General features: G+C 50.6%; 1 protein-coding gene across 1 annotated transcript in view; it reads left to right on the forward strand.

Moving 5' to 3' along the window:
• The first annotated feature begins 402 nt into the window (after window positions 1-402).
• GNB5 (G protein subunit beta 5) overlaps window positions 403-24273 on the forward strand; it is a 70654-nt gene continuing 46783 nt past the window's right edge. The window contains exons 1-2 of the mRNA XM_072148208.1: window positions 403-483; window positions 4306-4441. Of these exons, the coding sequence (XP_072004309.1) occupies window positions 4316-4441 (126 nt within the window). The 5' untranslated portion in view covers window positions 403-483; window positions 4306-4315. The remainder of the gene's footprint in view (window positions 484-4305; window positions 4442-24273) is intronic.

Genomic DNA, 24273 nt, shown 5'->3' on the forward strand with positions numbered 1-24273 from the left:
ACCTTTATCTATGGCCTCTTACTTAGTCAAACCATTGCCCTACACTGTACTGATGAGAAGAAATTACTTTCAAAACAGCGCTGTCCGCAGTTCTGCTGGAAGAGACTTACTGGTTTGGCTTTTGTCCTAAGTCAGTTCACAAGTCTTCTTTAAAGTCAGACATTGATCTATGGGAAGCTACTTTCTTTAATGTAATACTAGAAGCATAGTTTTCCTTTTTCCATGCTGGAGAACATATTTGCATATTTGCAAATAAATAAATGTATTGTTTCCTGTAGTAAGAGGCCATTTTGATTACACTTCTATATTATTATGGAATACAATTATAGAGTGTTATACAACAATGAACAGTTTTTTTCTGTTTCTCAAAGACACTATAGTTGTAATACCTTGCTAAGTAGATTATCAGCGGACGGGCTGTCACCCTGTTCCTATTCGCAGTAAGCTTCCTTGTGCTTTGTTCTTCATCAGATCTTCAGCACAGTAAGTAGTTCTGTAAATGTTTCCATTTTTCTTATACTGCACACATCTTGTGGTAAAGATATATCTGCTAGTAAGTTAATTAAGGGTTTTTTAATGTCCAGAGAACAAGAAAATTATTAAGCAAAGTTGTTAATCATTTAGACATATAACATCTCAGTCCATTAGCTGCAATAGTTGGTTGCTTTCTGCCCTTGAACTCATTATTGTGTGATTGCCTCCCTCTAAGCTGCCAACTTCTGGTATGTGATATATTTTTTACCCATTTTAGAGACAGGCATCCAGTCACTACATAGTGTGATAAATTTAGGCCTTTTAGATAGCACATGGGTCATCAACCCATGACCTACTTTGCAGGAATGGATTTTCTTTATACAGGGGAAAGGCACAACTGATGTATAAGTTCTGCCTGGCAAAACAGCAATGTGGTACCCTGTTATTTCCTTATACAACCAGTCTGGACTGTCTTTAGCATGTAATCCCCTTTTCTGTGGAGTGCTTATCTTGAGCACGGCGGGTACACTGCACACTGCGCTGCTCTGCTCACCCCGCCCCTCTCCATAGGGATATATGGCGCACGGCGCCGTATGCCGTGAAAAGATAGGACATGTCCTATCTTTTCACGGGGTACGGAGCGGTATGGTGCTGCACCGTACTGCTCCCGTATATAAGTCTCCCATGTGGCAGTGTGACTGTAGCCATATGCAGTATGAGGTACTGAAATCAAACACAATAGCGATCTATACTTTCCCAGATTAGTTTTGACTGGATTCTATGGTATACAGAGGCAATTTCATTGTTAGAAGGTATCAAATTATGAGGCCAATGGTTGAGTTTTGCCCTTTGTTAAACACGCAATATATTCACAACTTATATGTTATTCAAGTACCCCCAATAAAATGGCTCATAACAATGTCTCAGAGGGAACTCCCCAAAACATGCATTGGGCAAGTCTTAACAAAATTAAATATTGGGGTACAATGCAGTAGAATATAAATATATGTGTCCACACATCTGAAGACTTTACTATCACAAAATATACAAAAAAGTAGAAAAATAATCTTTATTTATACAGACACATAATTAAAAACACTTAAAAACCCATAACATGGGATGGGAAAACAAAAATCTCCCCGCTCCTATATATAATATACAAATATATGTGCCATAAACGAGGAGAGGAAAAAGCGGCACTCAGCAGTGTGTGCAAAAGTCCTTTATTGAGGTGCGGTACAATAACGGAGCTGGGCCTGGCAACGGGCTGTTTCGCGCTTCTCTAACGCATTATCAAGCCACTGACAAAATACGTGTGCATCCTGTATTAAATTGTTGTGAAATATCCAATGATTATTGGCTATACTCATTATGTTATCGTTAAATAACGATTATTATTTTTCCAATAATCACATCTGCTTTTTTGTATATTTTGTGAGATTGGGCTAGTCTTCAGACACATGACTAAACTATCTTATTCCAATTGTATAGATCACAGGCATTACATGTTATCATGTACTTCTTTCTAGAAGTAAAATGTTCATTTTATCTGTTGTAACCCACTCAGGGGAGTAGGTAACATATGTAATATATATATATTCCCAAAAATCCAGTGACAAGGAATATGTAAAAAAGGAATATGCAAATTCACAGCAGTGCAGAAATAACATAATATATACCAGTGTAACAATACATATTTGCAAGTTGCTTTCCTTACAGATGACCCACTGACTGCCCTCATCCCTCATCCCTTCATATAATTTCATGATTTTTACTTAAACATAGTGGAATGAAAAACAAACAAGCTCTTTTTTCTATATTAAATACTGTTATTGCCCTAAAGTATGGCACATGTATTATATCACTGTCTCCAAAGTTTAAAGCTAATTTTTTGATTAATGGATGATGCAGGGCCTGATGCAGAGTCCTGCTCCTCCCTTCAGGACCTGCACAAGGTATAATCCAATGAATCCAGTGACTGGAGTGTTCCTTTAATACTAATACTCCTTTAGTCTTGTTAATGATGAGGTCCCTTTTTAAAATTGTTCATATAACTAAAGCTATCCCGAGGATAAATTTACATTTTATTATTTATAAGAATATGTTTATTTTATAGTAATAACTGCTATATTAAACAATGAAATCTGTGTATAAATCAGATTGATAATAAAAGGATTGTAATGTTATTCCTCTGTACTCTGGAGGAACATTCTGTGCTGTCATCATATTCTGGTGATCAGTATGTAATCATATTACATTGCCATAGATGTTCTCCTATTAACATCAATTTACTGTTCACATGTAGAATGAATACTCTTGATTCATTGCCCAGACATTTATTTACAGACCAATGTTTTATGTCCAAAGTATAGGGGGGATACTTTCTGCAGATAGGTTCTATAGTAGAGCTACAAAGTAAAGAAAGAATTGGAAGGTGGCAGAGGTTTGATAATACAATTCTCTAGTGAGGCAGTTTCATGCTTTAAAAGGACAATTATGTATGTAATGGTAAACACTTTGGGACCACTAAACCGCTATTATACCATCATCAAGGTTTTTTACTACCCCCATAGTCCAATGACTCTGCTGTCCCCCTCCTATGAAAAGTGAATAACACCTGATGTAGCTGAGGTTGGTACATCTCACTTCACTGCACATGCTCTGCACAATTGCCTTAGAGCTACAATGGACTTAGTCCCCACTGGATTCTTCTGTAATAAGTGCTGTGGCCTCATCATTGTTTACCTGGGTCATACTAACAACGCCGCTCATACAGTAGAGGCTGTGCAGGGTATTACTGCATATAACTCATGTGAATCGGACAAGCCGCAATACCCTGCACTGCCACTACTAAGTATACAATCGAAATCGTAATGGAACCAGGGTAATGAAGAGCCCCTTCAGACAGCTAAGGGTGGGGGAGTGCTAAGAGTAGTAGTAAACCCACCAATCTGATATTCATGGCCCATTCTTCTGAGACTTTAATATTCTTAATGTATTTGCCTACAAACATGCTGTTAAGGAGATCGCACTGGTTTCGGACGCCATTTTGACTACTGTCCGCCATCTTAGATACAGCGGCCATGTTCCCTGACCATTGTCAAGTTAATGTCATGATTCAAACTTCATTTTATGTAACCTGTTTGCTCGCCTGTCAGCTAATACCCTTTGACATTTAATGAGAAGCCAGTCTGTCCTTGATTATATTATGATTCTGGGGTCCACTTATCTTCTTCTTCTCAGCAAATTAGTATAAACAATATCGGTGTACAAGGTCTCTGAGAACTGAGCACCATTAATTAACTTTTTTCCCTGAATGTGCTGATGTCCAATAGAATCTAAGTGCCTTATCTCCTTTCATACAACACGCATTAAAATACAGCTGTGTTCTTTTGAAATAAACAGTGTGATTTGAGTGCATCTAAAGACCGGACTGTGTCTTTCTTTTACTCTGTCATCTCGCTGCCGGCAGCTATCTCATCCTCCCTCAAAGGGTTAATTAGGACTCACCTTACAAAAGTCAAGAGGGCTGTTGGGGCCCTGCATAAAAATCCCTATCACATGCATAATGATATTGGAATTACTATACAAAAGAAAACATGAAGCTTACAACGGGCCACTTTCTGAACATATAACTCATTTCCAGATGATTTACAGATGTACATATAAGGGGGAATACCTATAGCGCATTAGTCTGTGCATCTAAATCATAAGGGATTATGTGCAAGCAGCTTATCTTGCCTAGAGCGACCTATTGTTAAGAAGCCATTAGCTGCTATGGAAATAGAAGAGAGGAGGCCGGGTCTAATGCTCTCTGTATCTTTCTTCCAGACACTGAACCATGTGTGATCAAACCTTCCTGACTATCCTGTTTGGTCCTTGTTCCAAATGCAACAGGGAAAGACCATTGCGGACCATCTACTTAAAGGCTGTGCCCATTACTGTCTGTTCACTATGTGTGGAACTGGTATGTTACATTACAATTACAATACAATATATATTTATATATACAGTGTGTACAGATACAGTACATATGGCCTGAGCCTCAAAGGTGAACTTCTGACAACTTTTCTCTTCTGTGAACAATTACTATTTACATTATTGCAAACTATTTTCAAATTACCCCAATGTAAGTGGATCCCTATTGACTGTAGGCAGTGGGGTAACAAGAAAGGGGTGACTGCAGTGTTTGTAATGTGTTACTATGAAGACATGGAATGGCCCGGAGACTTTTAAACAAAATTATTTCTATTTCATTATTTTGGATTTTAATTCCTTTGGATGTTGTGTTTCCATATTATCGAATGCTGGATGGAATTGTTCACATTGTACAGGGTGAATTTTTATTATGGTTTAAATATAATCTTACAAAGTCACATTAGGATCATGCGGGTATTACTGCCGTCTAAACAAAGGTTACACATTACATTGTTTTTTGTCCAAGTTGTTCCCAAAATCTGATGCAACCAAATAAAACAACAAGACGGAATGTTCTGCAGTCAGCAACTTGTTTTTCAGCCGACGTCTTGGATGAAACGTTGTATTACACAGTTTGTTTATAAAGCACAACTTTCTCTCTACTTCTACTGCAGTAACGTAGACATCTACAGTATGGCCAAGGGAAGACAATAAAGGGCTACTCAGCAGGTTTTCCCATACACACACATCTGAAGGTTCTGTGAAAGCACAATCCTGAATGATAAAACACCACCTTTTTACGCTAATATCTTTTTCATACTTCGATATATGAAACTGTGTGACATGTCATTTATTGCGAGCTGAGATAATTAAAAATGGTGGTATTTAATATTCCATGCTGGGTACTGGGAAGCGGGACAAAAATTCCATATGCTGAGAAATTGGTGAAAAAAAAAAAGCATTTGCGCCATATTCTTGTGGGCTTGGATTTTACGGCTTTCACTGTACACCCCAAATGACAGGTCTACTTTATTCACATTGTAATGAAGGGGTTAAAACGAGACTGCCTCGGATCTTTGATGACATCATGGGGAGCGACGATCATTGGCAAGATGGCGACAATCTTTGGCAAGTATTAAGTCACATGCGCCGGCGGCGATAGGCAGGAAAACACCCGCAATTGGTGCTGGCACCGATCGCGGGTGTTACCGGTAAGTCTTAAAGACTTAACAGCTATGAAAAGGGCTCAGCCCCTGAGCCCTCTCCATTCCCTCTGCACCCCACATGCATCATAGTACTACGTCACATATCAGTAAGGGGTTAGGACTGTATGGCCTTTTGATCACTTTTTATGAAAATTTTTTATATTATGCAAAATGGTGAAAAGTGTCATTTTTGAATCTGACAATTTTTATATCCGTTCTAGGAAAAGGGGTGGTTAATTTAATTTTTAGGTTTTTGTTAGTTTTATTTTTTAAATTTATTTTTCTTACCTTCTAGGGTACTTTAACCCTAGGTTGTCTGATTGATCTCACTATACAATTGGGTTAAAAGTGGAGTGGTGTGGGGAGATTGACTAGCCTGCGGCTCCCTATTATATATTTAATAGGGAGCCGATCAGGAGCCAGAAGAGCCGACTCTTCTTAGTGAGCGTAGCCTAATGAGCCAGATCACTAAGAAGAGCTGGAATTCCCATCACTACTCCCAACATGAAACAGGACCTACGATTATGTCATCAGGTCATGTGGCAGTCTCAAGTCACATGACCTGGAAGACTTGGCTGTATACACGGGATGAATTGCCTGTGCTCTGCAGCTGAATGCTATGAGTAGCAGTGGGGATGGGGAGCTGCCGGGGAAGGTGATGGGGGTATTATTTAGAAGTCAAATGTGAAAATTAGTGCCTGTGTCTAAGCTGGCCTTGGAATGTGGGGGAAGGGGCTGCAGGCAGAGAGACACTGCAGTGCGCAGATAGGAGAAGCTATTTATGAGAAGAATCTGCACGACCCTAGTGAGAAAATTGTCGGTCGGATACCAGGGCAACCAAAAGTGTGTACACCAGGACTGATAGATTAGGTTGGAATTATAGCTATGAAATGCTGTATTTTGTTAATAATTAAAGAATGTGTTATTTTGTTATACTTAGTATATTTAATAATCTTGTGTTCATGGGAATGGGAATACCCCTTTAATAGCTCATGAAGGGTTGGGTGCCCATGTAGCAGAGCTGTGTGAGCACTCTGTATGTAGGTAACAGAGCTATTGCATGGATGTGTGTGTATAACGGGATATTTTATTGGAGTCAATTATATTTTTCCTTTTTATGGTATCCAAGTATGGGGTGCGTCTTATAGCAAGATGTGTTTTATAGTTGGAAAAATATGATAACTTCTGCTGCTCCCCACCGCTCCTATTCATGTAACAGAGCAGGCAGAGATGCATCAATGCGCCCTGCTCACGCACACATTATGATGTCATATTATATCTTAGGAGTACATACTGCATGTAGATGAACTTCAACACACATAGTGGCCAAAGGCTGCAACATTTTGAAAGTGATTGGATACAATGGGTAGGAAACGGTTTAACAACAGTGAACTGCAACATTTACCTACACCCCATTAGTCAGTCCACTTAAAAAACAATTCTTCTGTAGATGGGTTTAATATGTGTCCATAAAAGTAATTTCACCTAAAATGCAGAACCCCTCATTTTTTGTCACATCACCTATGCAGCTGTCTTCAGGTATTTGCGCATACACCCATTATACCCATGTACATAATCAATGTGACAATTGTTCCCTCTCCCATGAAAAAATTATCCCCTCCCTTGTAACAAATATAATTGAATGATTTCATTGTTAACTCTCACTTATTTTAATATCTCATTTAAGCACTTCTACACAAAATGTTTATTTGATTGAAATGTGAGGTTTCTTTAAAGCACATTTATCACCACATTGCTGCTGGAAGAGTGTCATAAGACGGCTCATTCGGTCTAGGGCAGTGGTGGCGAACCTATGGCACGGGTGCCAGAGGTGGCACTCGGAGCCCTTTATGTGGGCACTCAGGCCATCCCCCCAATTTCACCAAACAGGACCACATCCACCAAATCTTCCTGCAGTCTCAGGCCACTTAAGGGATGCTGCTCTCACTGCTATTTTAAAGCGACACTTCACTGGCTGTTTGAAACTGCAGGAAAAGTGAGAAGGTGTTGACTGAACTGCATTGTCTTTGGAGGTCTTCCTGCTGGACCCACCATTCTTCCAGGAGAGAAGCTACACTGATGGTCTTGCCCACCTTCTTTCAACTCTATTGGTGGCCTTAGGAGAGCCAATACAATTGAATGTTGTTGAAGAACTATTAGCAATAAGTTACTGCTTGAAATGCCATGTTGGCACTTCATTGTAAATAAGTGGATTTTGGTTGTAGTGTAGACGTTTTATCGCATCTTTATTAACAAAATATTAACTTTGAAAAAGTGCCAGAGGCGCTCAGGCTGATGGCGCCCGAGCGCCTCTTGGCTTTCCTGGCTTTTTATTTGAGCACTGCACCTGCTGCAAGCCGAGGCTGCAAGGAGGAGGCTGGCAGCAGGGGGGTGCATAAATGAAAAGCTGGGAAAGCCAAATCATCACTAAATTTGAAATCCCCCCCCCCCCGGAACACTTTAGGCTTAATCAATTACTAAACTTTGTGCGATCCATACCCCGAGGTACTACAGCAGACTCCTGAACAGCGTTCAAAAACGTCTGTCTAAATGATCCATTTGGTAGAGGGACTATCTCCCTCTTATATTCAATTTTTAATGCCACTCTCCCAGACATCAAGTTACAATTTATGAATCAGTGGGAATCAGATTTAGGCTGGATTCAGATGGTCGTACCGTCCGTACCGTAGCATGGCAGGCACACAGCTGCGCGCGGGGAGAGGAGGAGGTGAGCGCTGCTCATGTATATGGTGGACCGTGCCGCATGCCGTGAAATGATAGGACATGTCCTATCTTTTCACAGAGTACGGAGCGGTACGATGCCACATGTGTGCTGCACCATACCACTCCCGTAGGCCTCCATGCGTACATTGCCATCTATGGGTGATGTATATCGGCCGTATATATGTCGACCGTATATACATCCCCCATAAGGTTGTCTGAATGTAGCCTTAGGCTGTGAACTTTCCCTGGCGAGATGGAGACACTACTGTACCACACTGGCAAAGGGTAGCCAGCAGGTTTCACTGACGGAGACCTCTCTTAGGTTATTGCATAGAGTTTATTACGTCCCTACCCGACTGGCAAATATGTACCCCCACCTACATATGGTCCACATCCGGTGGCACTCTCTCTGGAACAACGTTCCGCTCTCTATTAGGTAAGGCAACCCCCTTACCCAGCTGTACTCATTCTAGGGGATAAACCAGCGAGGGTCAAAAATAAAGCTCATCGTTTGGTTCAGTTCAGTTTATAGCTTTAGCAACTAGAATCCATATATTGGCAAAATGGAAGTCACCAGACCTATCGTTCACAGCGGTTAAGAACAGAATCAATTTACTGGTGATGTTTGAAAGGATAGAGGCGACCAGGACAGACACCTTACCCCTATTTGAAGGCATTTGGAACCCATGGATCACAGCACAAGGTTCACCAACCCTTGAGAGGGCACTAGCTCTATCCTCCTGATAACCTTTAGTAATCTCACATGGCATATCTGTATACATGGCAACTCCGGTTATCTGCACTGACACATATACAGCTATACTGATCTTGTACTAATCCCATTTTCAGGTTTCCAACCCCCCTGTAAACCCCTTCTTCTCCCCCCTTCTGTAAAATACCAAACTCTGTGAATTCTTTATAACCAGCCTCTACTTCTCCTGCACAGCCTCCTCCAGCTCCTCACCCCTCTGTATAACCAGCCTCCACTTCTCCTGCACAGCCTCCTCTAGCTCTTCATCCCCTCTGTATAACCAGCCTCCACTTCTCCTGCACAGTCTCCTCCAGCTCCTCATCCCCTCTGTATAACCAGCCTCCACTTCTCCTGCACAGCCTTCTCAAGCTCTTCACCCCCTCTGTATAACCAGCCTCCACTTCTCCTGAACAGTCTCCTCCAGCTCCTCATCCCCTCTGTATAACCAGCCTCCACTTCTCCTGCACAGCCTCCTCCAGCTCCTCATCCCCTCTGTATAACCAGCCTCCACTTCTCCTGCACAGCCTCCTCCAGCTCCTCTGTATAACCAGCCTCCACTTCTCCTGCACAGTCTCCTCCAGCTCCTCATCCCCTCTGTATAACCAGCCTCCACTTCTCCTGCACAGCCTCCTCCAGCTCCTCTGTATAACCAGCCTCCACTTCTCCTGCACAGTCTCCTCCAGCTTCTCATCCCCTCTGTATAACCAGCCTCCACTTCTCCTGCACTGCCTCCTCCAGCTCCTCATCCCCTCTGTATAACCAGCCTCCACTTCTCCTGCACAGCCTCTTCCAGCTCCTCATCCCCTCTGTATAACCAACCTCCACTTCTCCTGCACAGCCTCCTCCAGCTCCTCATCCCCTCTGTATAACCAGCCTCCACTTCTCCTGCACAGCCTCCTTCAGCTCCTCATCCCCTCTGTATAACCAGCCTCCACTTCTCCTGCACAGCCTCCTCCAGCTCCTCATCCCCTGTGTATAACCAGCCTCCACTTCTCCTGCACAGCCTCCTCCAGCTCCTCATCCCCTCTGGATAACCAACCTCCACTTCTCCTGCACAGCCTCCTCCAGCTCCTCATCCCCTCTGTATAACCAGCCTCCACTTCTCCTGCACAGCCTCCTCCAGCTCCTCATCCCCTGTGTATAACCAGCCCCCACTTCTCCTGCACAGCCTCCTCCAGCTCCTCATCCCCTCTGTATAACCAGCCTCTACTTCTCCTGCACAGCCTCCTCCAGCTACTCATCCCCTCTGTATAACCAGCCTCCACTTCTCCTGCACAGCCTCCTCCAGCTCTTCATCCCCTCTATATAACCAGCCCCCACTTCTCATGCACAGCATCATCCAGCTCATCATCCCCTCTGTATAACCAGCCTCCACTTCTCCTGCACAGCCTCCTCCAGTTCCTCATTCCCTCTGTATAACCAGCCTCCACTTCTCCTGCACAGCCTCCTCCAGCTCCTCTGTATAACCAGCCTCCACTTCTCCTGCACAGCCTCCTCCAGCTCCTCATCCCCATTGTATAACCAGCCTCCATTTCTCCTGCACAGCCTCCTCCAGCTCCTCATCCCCTCTGTATAACCAGCCTCCACTTCTCCTGCAGAGCCTCCTCCAGCTCCTCATCCCCTCTGTATAACCAGCCTCCACTTCTCCTGCACAGCCTCCTCCAGCTCCTCATCCCCTCTGTATAACCAGCCTCCACTTCTCCTGCACAGCCTCCTCCAGCTCCTCATCCCCTCTGTATAACCAGCCTCCACTTCTCCTGCACAGCCTCCTCTAGCTCTTCATCCCCTCTGTATAACCAGCCTCCACTTCTCCTGCACAGCCTCCTCTAGCTCTTCATCCCCTCTGTATAACCAGCCTCCACTTCTCCTGCACAGCCTCCTCCAGCTCCTAATCCCCTCTCTATAACCATCCTCCACTCCTCCTGCAAAGCCTCCTACAGCTCTTCATCCCCTCTGTATAACCAGCCTCCACTTCTCCTGCACATCCTCCTCCAGCTCCTAATCCCCTCTCTATAACCATCCTCCACTCCTCCTGCAAAGCCTCCTACAGCTCTTCATCCCCTCTGTATAACCAGCCTCCACTTCTCCTGCACAGCCTCCTCCAGCTCCTCATCCCCTCTGTATAACCAGCCTCCACTTCTCCTGCACATCCCCCTCCAGCTCCTCATCCCCTCTGTATAACCAGCCTCCACTAATCCTGCACAGCCTCCTCCAGCTCCTCTCTATAACCAGCCTCCACTTCTCCTGCACAGCCTCCTACAGCTCCTCATCCCCTCTGTATAACCAGCCTCCACTTCTCCTGCACAGCCTCCTCCAGCTCCTCTGTATAACCAGCCTCCACTTCTCCTGCACAGCCCCCTCCAGCTCCTCATCCCCTCTGTATAACCAGCCTCCACTTCTCCTGCACAGCCTCCTCCAGCTCCTCATCCCCTCTGTATAACCAGCCTCTACTTCTCCTGCACAGCCTCCTCCAGCTCCTCATCCCCTGTGTATAACCAGCCTCCACTTCTCCTGCATAGCCTCCTCCAGCTCCTCATCCCCTCTGTATAACCAGCCTCCACTTCTCCTGCACAGCCTCCTCCAGCTCCTCATCCCCTCTGTATAACCAACCTCCACTTCTCCTGCACAGCCTCCTCCAGCTCCTCTGTATAACCAGCCTCCACTTCTCCTGCACAGCATCCTCCAGCTCCTCATCACCTCTGTATAACCAGCCTCCACTTCTCCTGCACAGCCTCCTCCAGCTCCTCATCCCCTCTGTATAACCAGCCTCCACTTCTCCTGCACAGCCTCCTCCAGCTCCTCATCCCCTCTGTATAACCAGCCTCCACTTCTCCTGCACAGTCTCCTCCAGCTCCTCATCCCCTCTGTATAACCAGCCTCCACTTCTCCTGCACAGCCTCCTCCAGCTCCTCATCCCCTCTGTATAACCAGCCTCCACTTCTCCGGCACAGCCTCCTCCAGCTCCTCATCCCCTCTGTATAACCAGCCTCCACTTCTCCTGCACAGCCTCCTCCAGCTCTTCATCTCCTCTGTATAACCAGCCTCCACTTCTCCGGCACAGCCTCCTCCAGCTCCTCATCCCCTCTGTATAACCAGCCTCCACTTCTCCTGCACAGCCTCCTCCAGCTCCTCATCCCCTCTGTATAACCAGCCTGCACAGCCTCCTCCAGCTCCTCATCCCCTCTGTATAACCAGCCTCCACTTCTCCTGCACAGCCTCCTCCAGCTCTTCATCTCCTCTGTATAACCAGCCTCCACTTCTCCTGCACAGCCTCCTCCAGCTCCTCATCCCATCTGTATAACCAGCCTCCACTTCTCCTGCACAGTCTCCTCCAGCTCCTCATCCCCTGTGTATAACCAGCCTCCACTTCTCCTGCAGAGCCTCCTCCAGCTCCTCATCCCCTCTGTATAACCAGCCTCCACTTCTCCTGCACAGCCTCCTCCAGCTCCTCATCCCTCTGTATAACCAGCCACCACTTCTCCTGCACAGCCTCCTCCAGCTCCTCATCCCCTCTGTATAACCAGCCTCCACTTCTCCTGCACAGCCTCCTCCAGCTCCTCATCCCCTGTGTATAACCAGGCTCCACTTCTCCTGCACAGCCTCCTCCAGCTCCTATGTATAACCAGCCTCCACTTCTCCTGCACAGCCTCCTCCAGCTCCTCATCCCCTCTGTATAACCAGCCTCCACTTCTCCTGCACAGCCTCCTCCAGCTCCTCATCCCCTCTGTATAACCAGCCTCCACTTCTCCTGCACAGCCTCCTCCAGCTCCTCATCCCCTCTGTATAACCAGCCTCCACTTCTCCTGCACAGCCACCTCCAGCTCCTCATCCCCTGTGTATAACCAGCATCCACTTCTCCTGCACAGCCTCCTCCAGCTCTTCATCCCCTCTGTATAACCAGCCTCCACTTCTCCTGCACAGCCTCATCCAGTTCCTCATTCCCTCTGTATAACCAGCCTCCACTTCTCCTGCACAGCCTCCTCCAGCTCCTCTGTATAAACAGCCTCCACTTCTCCTGCACAGCCTCCTCCAGCTCCTCATCCCCTCTGTATAACCAGCCTCCACTTCTCCTGCACAGCCTCCTCCAGCTCCTCATCCCCTCTGTATAACCAGCCTCCACTTCTCCTGCACAGCCTCCTCCAGCTCCTCATCCCCTCTGTATAACCAGCCTCCACTTCTCCTGCACAGCCTCCTCCAGCTCCTCATCCCCTCTGTATAACCAGCCTCCACTTCTCCTGCAGAGCCTCCTCCAGCTCCTCATCCCCTCTGTATAACCAGCCTCCACTTCTCCTGCACAGCCTCCTCCAACTCCTCATCCCCTCTGTATAACCAGCCTCCACTTCTCCTGCACAGCCTCCTCCAGCTCCTCATCCCCTCTGTATAACCAGCCTCCACTTCTCCTGCACAGCCTCCTCCAGCTCCTCATCCCCTCTGTATAACCAGCCTCCACTTCTCCTGCACAGCCTCCTCTAGCTCTTCATCCCCTCTGTATAACCAGCCTCCACTTCTCCTGCACAGCCTCCTCCAGCTCCTAATCCCCTCTCTATAACCATCCTCCACTCCTCCTGCAAAGCCTCCTACAGCTCTTCATCCCCTCTGTATAACCAGCCTCCACTTCTCCTGCACATCCTCCTCCAGCTCCTAATCCCCTCTTTATAACCATCCTCCACTCCTCCTGCAAAGCCTCCTCCAGCTCCTCATCCCCTCTGTATAACCAGCCTCCACTTCTCCTGCACAGCCTCCTCCAGCTCCTCATCCCCTCTGTATAACCAGCCTCCACTTCTCCTGCACAGCCTCCTCCAGCTCCTCATCCCCTCTGTATAACCAGCCTCCACTTCTCCTGCACAGCCTCCTCCAGCTCCTCATCCCCTCTGTATAACCAGCCTCCACTTCTCCTGCACAGCCTCCTCCAGCTCCTCTGTATAACCAGCCTCCACTTCTCCTGCACAGCCTCCTCCAGCTCCTCATCCCCTCTGTATAACCAGCCTCCACTTCTCCTGCACAGCCTCCTCCAGCTCCTCTGTATAACCAGCCTCCACTTCTCCTGCACAGCCCCCTCCAGCTCCTCATCCCCTCTGTATAACCAGCCTCCACTTCTCCTGCACAGCCTCCTCCAGCTCCTCTGTATAACCAGCCTCTACTTCTCCTGCACAGCCTCCTCCAGCTCCTCATCCCCTGTGTATAACCAGCATCCACTTCTCCTGCATAGCCTCCTCCAGCTCCTCATCCCCTCTGTATAACCAGCCTCCACTTCTCCTGCACAGCCTCCTCCAGCTCCTCATCCCCTCTGTATAACCAACCTCCACTTCTCCTGCACAGCCTCCTCCAGCTCCTCTGTATAACCAGCCTCCACTTCTCCTGCACAGCCTCCTCCAGCTCCTCATCCCCTCTGTATAACCAGCCTCCACTTCTCCTGCACAGCCTCCTCCAGCTCCTCATCCCCTCTGTATAACCAGCCTCCACTTCTCCTGCACAGTCTCCTCCAGCTCCTCATCCCCTCTGTATAACCAGCCTCCACTTCTCCTGCACAGCCTCCTCCAGCTCCTCATCCCCTCTGTATAACCAGCCTCCACTTCTCCGGCACAGCCTCCTCCAGCTCTTCATCCACTCTGTATAACCAGCCTCCACTTCTCCTGCACAGCCTCCTCCAGCTCCTCATCCCCTCTGTATAACCAGCCTCCACTTCTCCTGCACAGCCTCCTCCAGCTCTTCATCTCCTCTGTATAACCAGCCTCCACTTCTCCTGCACAGCCTCCACCAGCTCCTCATCCCCTCTGTATAACCAGTCTCCACTTCTCCTGCACAACCTCCTCTAGCTCCTCATCCCCTCTGTATAACCAGCCTCCACTTCTCCTGCAGAGCCTCCTCCAGCTCCTCATCCCCTCTGTATAACCAGCCTCCACTTCTCCTGCACAGCCTCCTCCAGCTCCTCATCCCCTCTGTATAACCAGCCTCCACTTCTCCTGCACAGCCTCCTCCAGCTCCTCATCCCCTCTGTATAACCAGCCTCCACTTCTCCTGCACAGCCTCCTCCAGCTCCTCATCCCCTCTGTATAACCAGCCTCCACTTCTCCTGCACAGCCTCCTCCAGCTCCTCATCCCCTCTGTATAACCATCCTCCACTCCTCCTGCAAAGCCTCCTACAGCTCTTCATCCCCTCTGTATAACCAGCCTCCACTTCTCCTGCACATCCTCCTCCAGCTCTTCATCCCCTCTGTATAACCAGCCTCCACTTCTCCTGCACAGCCTCCTCCAGCTCCTCATCCCCTCTGTATAACCAGCCTCCACTTCTCCTGCACATCCTCCTCCAGCTCCTCATCCCCTCTGTATAACCAGCCTCCACTTCTCCTGCACAGCCTCCTCATCCCCTCTGTATAACCAGCCTCCACTTCTCCTGCACAGCCTCCTCCAGCTCCTCTGTATAACCAGCCTCCACTTCTCCTGCACAGCCTCCTCCAGCTCCTCATCACCTCTGTATAACCAGCCTCCACTTCTCGTGCACAGCCTCCTCCAGCTCCTCATCCCCTCTGTATAACCATCCTCCGCTTCTCCTGCACAGCCTCCTCCAGCTCCTCATCCCCTCTGTATAACCAGCCTCCACTTCTCCTGCACAGTCTCCTCCAGCTCCTCATCCCCTCTGTATAACCAGCCTCCACTTCTCCTGCGCAGCCTCCTCCAGCTCCTCATCCCCTCTGTATAACCAGCCTCCACTTCTCCGGCACAGCCTCCTCCAGCTCCTCATCCCCTCTGTATAACCAGCCTCCACTTCTCCTGCACAGCCTCCTCCAGCTCCTCATCCCCTCTGTATAACCAGCCTCCACTTCTCCTGCACAGCCTCCTCCAGCTCTTCATCTCCTCTCTATAACCAGCCTCCACTTCTCCTGCACAGCCTCCTCCAGCTCCTCATCCCTTCTGTATAACCAGCCTCCACTTCTCCTGCACAGCCTCCTCCAGCTCCTCATCCCATCTGTATAACCAGCCTCCACTTCTCCTGCACAGCCTCCTCCAGCTCCTCATCCCCTCTGTATAACCAGCCTCCACTTCTCCTGCACAGCCTCCTCCTGCTCCTCATCCCCTCTGTATAACCAGCCTCCACTTCTCCTGCACAGCCTCCTCCAGCTCCTCTGTATAACCAGCCTCCACTTCTCCTGCACAGTCTCCTCCAGCTCCTCATCCCCTGTGTATAACCAGCCTCCACTTCTCCTGCACAGCCTCCTCCAGCTCCTCATTCCCTCTGTAAAACCAGCCTCCACTTCTTCTGCACAGCCTCCTCCAGCTCCTCATCCCCTCTGTATAACCAGCCTCCACTTCTCCGGCACAGTCTCCTCCAGCTCCTCATCCCCTCTGTATAACCAGCCTCCACTTCTCCTGCACAGCCTCCTCCAGCTCCTCATCCCCTCTGTATAACCAGCCTCCACTTCTCCTGCACAGCCTCCTCCAGCTCCTCATCCCCTCTGTATAACCAGCCTCCACTTCTCCTGCACAGCCTCCTCCAGCTCCTCATCCCCTCTGTATAACCATCCTCCACTCCTCCTGCAAAGCCTCCTACAGCTCTTCATCCCCTCTGTATAACCAGCCTCCACTTCTCCTGCACATCCTCCTCCAGCTCTTCATCCCCTCTGTATAACCAGCCTCCACTTCTCCTGCACAGCCTCCTCCAGCTCCTCATCCCCTCTGTATAACCAGCCTCCACTTCTCCTGCACATCCTCCTCCAGCTCCTCATCCCCTCTGTATAACCAGCCTCCACTTCTCCTGCACAGCCTCCTCATCCCCTCTGTATAACCAGCCTCCACTTCTCCTGCACAGCCTCCTCCAGCTCCTCTGTATAACCAGCCTCCACTTCTCCTGCACAGCCTCCTCCAGCTCCTCATCACCTCTGTATAACCAGCCTCCACTTCTCGTGCACAGCCTCCTCCAGCTCCTCATCCCCTCTGTATAACCATCCTCCGCTTCTCCTGCACAGCCTCCTCCAGCTCCTCATCCCCTCTGTATAACCAGCCTCCACTTCTCCTGCACAGTCTCCTCCAGCTCCTCATCCCCTCTGTATAACCAGCCTCCACTTCTCCTGCGCAGCCTCCTCCAGCTCCTCATCCCCTCTGTATAACCAGCCTCCACTTCTCCGGCACAGCCTCCTCCAGCTCCTCATCCCCTCTGTATAACCAGCCTCCACTTCTCCTGCACAGCCTCCTCCAGCTCCTCATCCCCTCTGTATAACCAGCCTCCACTTCTCCTGCACAGCCTCCTCCAGCTCTTCATCTCCTCTCTATAACCAGCCTCCACTTCTCCTGCACAGCCTCCTCCAGCTCCTCATCCCTTCTGTATAACCAGCCTCCACTTCTCCTGCACAGCCTCCTCCAGCTCCTCATCCCATCTGTATAACCAGCCTCCACTTCTCCTGCACAGCCTCCTCCAGCTCCTCATCCCCTCTGTATAACCAGCCTCCACTTCTCCTGCACAGCCTCCTCCTGCTCCTCATCCCCTCTGTATAACCAGCCTCCACTTCTCCTGCACAGCCTCCTCCAGCTCCTCTGTATAACCAGCCTCCACTTCTCCTGCACAGTCTCCTCCAGCTCCTCATCCCCTGTGTATAACCAGCCTCCACTTCTCCTGCACAGCCTCCTCCAGCTCCTCATTCCCTCTGTATAACCAGCCTCCACTTCTTCTGCACAGCCTCCTCCAGCTCCTCATCCCCTCTGTATAACCAGCCTCCACTTCTCCGGCACAGTCTCCTCCAGCTCCTCATCCCCTCTGTATAACCAGCCTCCACTTCTCCTGCACAGCCTCCTCCAGCTCCTCATCCCCTCTGTATAACCAGCCTCCACTTCTCCGGCACAGCCTACTCCAGCTCCTCATCCCCTCTGTATAACCAGCCTCCACTTCTCCTGCACAGCCTCCTCCAGCTCCTCTGTATAACCAGCCTCCACTTCTCCTGCACAGCCCCCTCCAGCTCCTCTGTATAACCAGCCTCCACTTCTCCTGCACAGCCTCCTCCAGCTCCTCATCCCCTCTGTATAACCAGCCTCCACTTCTCCTGCACAGCCTCCTCCAGCTCCTCATCCCCTGTGTATAACCAGCCTCCACTTCTCCTGCACAGCCTCCTCCAGCTCCTCATCCCCTGTGTATAACCAGGCTCCACTTCTCCTGCACAGCCTCCTCCAGCTCTTCATCATCTCTGTATAACCAGCCTCCACTTCTCCTGCACAGCCTCCTCCAGCTCCTCATCCCCTCTGTATAACCAGCCTCCACTTCTCCTGCACAGCCTCCTCCAGTTCCTCATTCCCTCTGTATAACCAGCCTCCACTTCTCCTGCACAGCCTCCTCCAGCTCCTCTGTATAACCAGCCTCCACTTCTCCTGCACAGCCTCCTCCAGCTCCTCATCCCCTCTGTATAACCAGCCTCCACTTCTCCTGCACAGCCTCCTCCAGCTCCTCATCCCCTCTGTATAACCAGCCTCCACTTCTCCTGCACAGCCTCCTCCAGCTCCTCATCCCCTCTGTATAACCAGCCTCCACTTCTCCTGCAGAGCCTCCTCCAGCTCCTCATCCCCTCTGTATAACCAGCCTCCACTTCTCCTGCACAGCCTCCTCCAACTCCTCATCCCCTCTGTATAACCAGCCTCCACTTCTCCTGCACAGCCTCCTCCAGCTCCTCATCCCCTCTGTATAACCAGCCTCCACTTCTCCTGCACAGCCTCCTCCAGCTCCTCATCCCCTCTGTATAACCAGCCTCCACTTCTCCTGCACAGCCTCCTCTAGCTCTTCATCCCCTCTGTATAACCAGCCTCCACTTCTCCTGCACAGCCTCCTCCAGCTCCTAATCCCCTCTCTATAACCATCCTCCACTCCTCCTGCAAAGCCTCCTACAGCTCTTCATCCCCTCTGTATAACCAGCCTCCACTTCTCCTGCACATCCTCCTCCAGCTCCTAATCCCCTCTTTATAACCATCCTCCACTCCTCCTGCAAAGCCTCCTACAGTTCTTCATCCCCTCTGTATAACCAGCCTCCACTTCTCCTGCACAGCCTCCTCCAGCTCCTCATCCCCTCTGTATAACCAGCCTCAATTCTCCTGCACAGCCTCCTCCAGCTCCTCATCCCCTCTGTATAACCAGCCTCCACTTCTCCTGCACAGCCTCCTCCAGCTCCTCATCCCCTCTGTATAACCAGCCTCCACTTCTCCTGCACAGCCTCCTCCAGCTCCTCTGTATAACCAGCCTCCACTTCTCCTGCACAGCCTCCTCCAGCTCCTCATCCCCTCTGTATAACCAGCCTCCACTTCTCCTGCACAGCCTCCTCCAGCTCCTCTGTATAACCAGCCTCCACTTCTCCTGCACAGCCCCCTCCAGCTCCTCATCCCCTCTGTATAACCAGCCTCCACTTCTCCTGCACAGCCTCCTCCAGCTCCTCTGTATAACCAGCCTCTACTTCTCCTGCACAGCCTCCTCCAGCTCCTCATCCCCTGTGTATAACCAGCATCCACTTCTCCTGCATAGCCTCCTCCAGCTCCTCATCCCCTCTGTATAACCAGCCTCCACTTCTCCTGCACAGCCTCCTCCAGCTCCTCATCCCCTCTGTATAACCAACCTCCACTTCTCCTGCACAGCCTCCTCCAGCTCCTCTGTATAACCAGCCTCCACTTCTCCTGCACAGCCTCCTCCAGCTCCTCATCCCCTCTGTATAACCAGCCTCCACTTCTCCTGCACAGCCTCCTCCAGCTCCTCATCCCCTCTGTATAACCAGCCTCCACTTCTCCTGCACAGTCTCCTCCAGCTCCTCATCCCCTCTGTATAACCAGCCTCCACTTCTCCTGCACAGCCTCCTCCAGCTCCTCATCCCCTCTGTATAACCAGCCTCCACTTCTCCGGCACAGCCTCCTCCAGCTCTTCATCCCCTCTGTATAACCAGCCTCCACTTCTCCTGCACAGCCTCCTCCAGCTCCTCATCCCCTCTGTATAACCAGCCTCCACTTCTCCTGCACAGCCTCCTCCAGCTCTTCATCTCCTCTGTATAACCAGCCTCCACTTCTCCTGCACAGCCTCCACCAGCTCCTCATCCCCTCTGTATAACCAGTCTCCACTTCTCCTGCACAACCTCCTCTAGCTCCTCATCCCATCTGTATAACCAGCCTCCACTTCTCCTGCACAGCCTCCTCCAGCTCCTCATCCCCTCTGTATAACCAGCCTCCACTTCTCCTGCACAGCCTCCTCCAGCTCCTCATCCCCTCTGTATAACCAGCCTCCACTTCTCCTGCAGAGCCTCCTCCAGCTCCTCATCCCCTCTGTATAACCAGCCTCCACTTCTCCTGCACAGCCTCCTCCAGCTCCTCATCCCCTCTGTATAACCAGCCTCCACTTCTCCTGCACAGCCTCCTCCAGCTCCTCATCCCCTCTGTATAACCAGCCTCCACTTCTCCTGCACAGCCTCCTCCAGCTCCTCATCCCCTCTGTATAACCAGCCTCCACTTCTCCTGCACAGCCTCCTCCAGCTCCTCATCCCCTCTGTATAACCATCCTCCACTCCTCCTGCAAAGCCTCCTACAGCTCTTCATCCCCTCTGTATAACCAGCCTCCACTTCTCCTGCACATCCTCCTCCAGCTCTTCATCCCCTCTGTATAACCAGCCTCCACTTCTCCTGCACAGCCTCCTCCAGCTCCTCATCCCTTCTGTATAACCAGCCTCCACTTCTCCTGCACATCCTCCTCCAGCTCCTCATCCCCTCTGTATAACCAGCCTCCACTTCTCTTGCACTGCCTCCTCATCCCCTCTGTATAACCAGCCTCCACTTCTCCTGCACAGCCTCCTCCAGCTCCTCTGTATAACCAGCCTCCACTTCTCCTGCACAGCCTCCTCCAGCTCCTCATCACCTCTGTATAACCAGCCTCCACTTCTCGTGCACAGCCTCCTCCAGCTCCTCATCCCCTCTGTATAACCATCCTCCGCTTCTCCTGCACAGCCTCCTCCAGCTCCTCATCCCCTCTGTATAACCAGCCTCCACTTCTCCTGCACAGTCTCCTCCAGCTCCTCATCCCCTCTGTATAACCAGCCTCCACTTCTCCTGCGCAGCCTCCTCCAGCTCCTCATCCCCTCTGTATAACCAGCCTCCACTTCTCCGGCACAGCCTCCTCCAGCTCCTCATCCCCTCTGTATAACCAGCCTCCACTTCTCCTGCACAGCCTCCTCCAGCTCCTCATCCCCTCTGTATAACCAGCCTCCACTTCTCCTGCACAGCCTCCTCCAGCTCTTCATCTCCTCTGTATAACCAGCCTCCACTTCTCCTGCACAGCCTCCTCCAGCTCCTCATCCCTTCTGTATAACCAGCCTCCACTTCTCCTGCACAGCCTCCTCCAGCTCCTCATCCCATCTGTATAACCAGCCTCCACTTCTCCTGCACAGCCTCCTCCAGCTCCTCATCCCCTCTGTATAACCAGCCTCCACTTCTCCTGCACAGCCTCCTCCTGCTCCTCATCCCCTCTGTATAACCAGCCTCCACTTCTCCTGCACAGCCTCCTCCAGCTCCTCTGTATAACCAGCCTCCACTTCTCCTGCACAGTCTCCTCCAGCTCCTCATCCCCTGTGTATAACCAGCCTCCACTTCTCCTGCACAGCCTCCTCCAGCTCCTCATTCCCTCTGTATAACCAGCCTCCACTTCTTCTGCACAGCCTCCTCCAGCTCCTCATCCCCTCTGTATAACCAGCCTCCACTTCTCCGGCACAGTCTCCTCCAGCTCCTCATCCCCTCTGTATAACCAGCCTCCACTTCTCCTGCACAGCCTCCTCCAGCTCCTCATCCCCTCTGTATAACCAGCCTCCACTTCTCCGGCACAGCCTACTCCAGCTCCTCATCCCCTCTGTATAACCAGCCTCCACTTCTCCTGCACAGCCTCCTCCAGCTCCTCTGTATAACCAGCCTCCACTTCTCCTGCACAGCCCCCTCCAGCTCCTCTGTATAACCAGCCTCCACTTCTCCTGCACAGCCTCCTCCAGCTCCTCATCCCCTCTGTATAACCAGCCTCCACTTCTCCTGCACAGCCTCCTCCAGCTCCTCATCCCCTGTGTATAACCAGCCTCCACTTCTCCTGCACAGCCTCCTCCAGCTCCTCATCCCCTCTGGATAACCAACCTCCACTTCTCCTGCACAGCCTCCTCCAGCTCCTCATCCCCTCTGTATAACCAGCCTCCACTTCTCCTGCACAGCCTCCTCCAGCTCCTCATCCCCTGTGTATAACCAGCCCCCACTTCTCCTGCACAGCCTCCTCCAGCTCCTCATCCCCTCTGTATAACCAGCCTCTACTTCTCCTGCACAGCCTCCTCCAGCTACTCATCCCCTCTGTATAACCAGCCTCCACTTCTCCTGCACAGCCTCCTCCAGCTCTTCATCCCCTCTATATAACCAGCCCCCACTTCTCATGCACAGCATCATCCAGCTCATCATCCCCTCTGTATAACCAGCCTCCACTTCTCCTGCACAGCCTCCTCCAGTTCCTCATTCCCTCTGTATAACCAGCCTCCACTTCTCCTGCACAGCCTCCTCCAGCTCCTCTGTATAACCAGCCTCCACTTCTCCTGCACAGCCTCCTCCAGCTCCTCATCCCCATTGTATAACCAGCCTCCATTTCTCCTGCACAGCCTCCTCCAGCTCCTCATCCCCTCTGTATAACCAGCCTCCACTTCTCCTGCAGAGCCTCCTCCAGCTCCTCATCCCCTCTGTATAACCAGCCTCCACTTCTCCTGCACAGCCTCCTCCAGCTCCTCATCCCCTCTGTATACCCAGCCTCCACTTCTCCTGCACAGCCTCCTCCAGCTCCTCATCCCCTCTGTATAACCAGCCTCCACTTCTCCTGCACAGCCTCCTCTAGCTCTTCATCCCCTCTGTATAACCAGCCTCCACTTCTCCTGCACAGCCTCCTCTAGCTCTTCATCCCCTCTGTATAACCAGCCTCCACTTCTCCTGCACAGCCTCCTCCAGCTCCTAATCCCCTCTCTATAACCATCCTCCACTCCTCCTGCAAAGCCTCCTACAGCTCTTCATCCCCTCTGTATAACCAGCCTCCACTTCTCCTGCACATCCTCCTCCAGCTCCTAATCCCCTCTCTATAACCATCCTCCACTCCTCCTGCAAAGCCTCCTACAGCTCTTCATCCCCTCTGTATAACCAGCCTCCACTTCTCCTGCACAGCCTCCTCCAGCTCCTCATCCCCTCTGTATAACCAGCCTCCACTTCTCCTGCACATCCCCCTCCAGCTCCTCATCCCCTCTGTATAACCAGCCTCCACTAATCCTGCACAGCCTCCTCTAGCTCCTCATCCCCTCTGTATAACCAGCCTCCACTTCTCCTGCACAGCCTCCTCCAGCTCCTCTCTATAACCAGCCTCCACTTCTCCTGCACAGCCTCCTACAGCTCCTCATCCCCTCTGTATAACCAGCCTCCACTTCTCCTGCACAGCCTCCTCCAGCTCCTCTGTATAACCAGCCTCCACTTCTCCTGCACAGCCCCCTCCAGCTCCTCATCCCCTCTGTATAACCAGCCTCCACTTCTCCTGCACAGCCTCCTCCAGCTCCTCATCCCCTCTGTATAACCAGCCTCTACTTCTCCTGCACAGCCTCCTCCAGCTCCTCATCCCCTGTGTATAACCAGCCTCCACTTCTCCTGCATAGCCTCCTCCAGCTCCTCATCCCCTCTGTATAACCAGCCTCCACTTCTCCTGCACAGCCTCCTCCAGCTCCTCATCCCCTCTGTATAACCAACCTCCACTTCTCCTGCACAGCCTCCTCCAGCTCCTCTGTATAACCAGCCTCCACTTCTCCTGCACAGCATCCTCCAGCTCCTCATCACCTCTGTATAACCAGCCTCCACTTCTCCTGCACAGCCTCCTCCAGCTCCTCATCCCCTCTGTATAACCAGCCTCCACTTCTCCTGCACAGCCTCCTCCAGCTCCTCATCCCCTCTGTATAACCAGCCTCCACTTCTCCTGCACAGTCTCCTCCAGCTCCTCATCCCCTCTGTATAACCAGCCTCCACTTCTCCTGCACAGCCTCCTCCAGCTCCTCATCCCCTGTGTATAACCAGCCTCCACTTCTCCTGCACAGCCTCCTCCAGCTCCTCATCCCCTGTGTATAACCAGGCTCCACTTCTCCTGCACAGCCTCCTCCAGCTCTTCATCATCTCTGTATAACCAGCCTCCACTTCTCCTGCACAGCCTCC

The sequence above is a fragment of the Engystomops pustulosus genome, chromosome 4, assembly GCF_040894005.1.
Source record: "Engystomops pustulosus chromosome 4, aEngPut4.maternal, whole genome shotgun sequence".
Taxonomy (NCBI): Eukaryota; Metazoa; Chordata; class Amphibia; order Anura; family Leptodactylidae; genus Engystomops; species Engystomops pustulosus.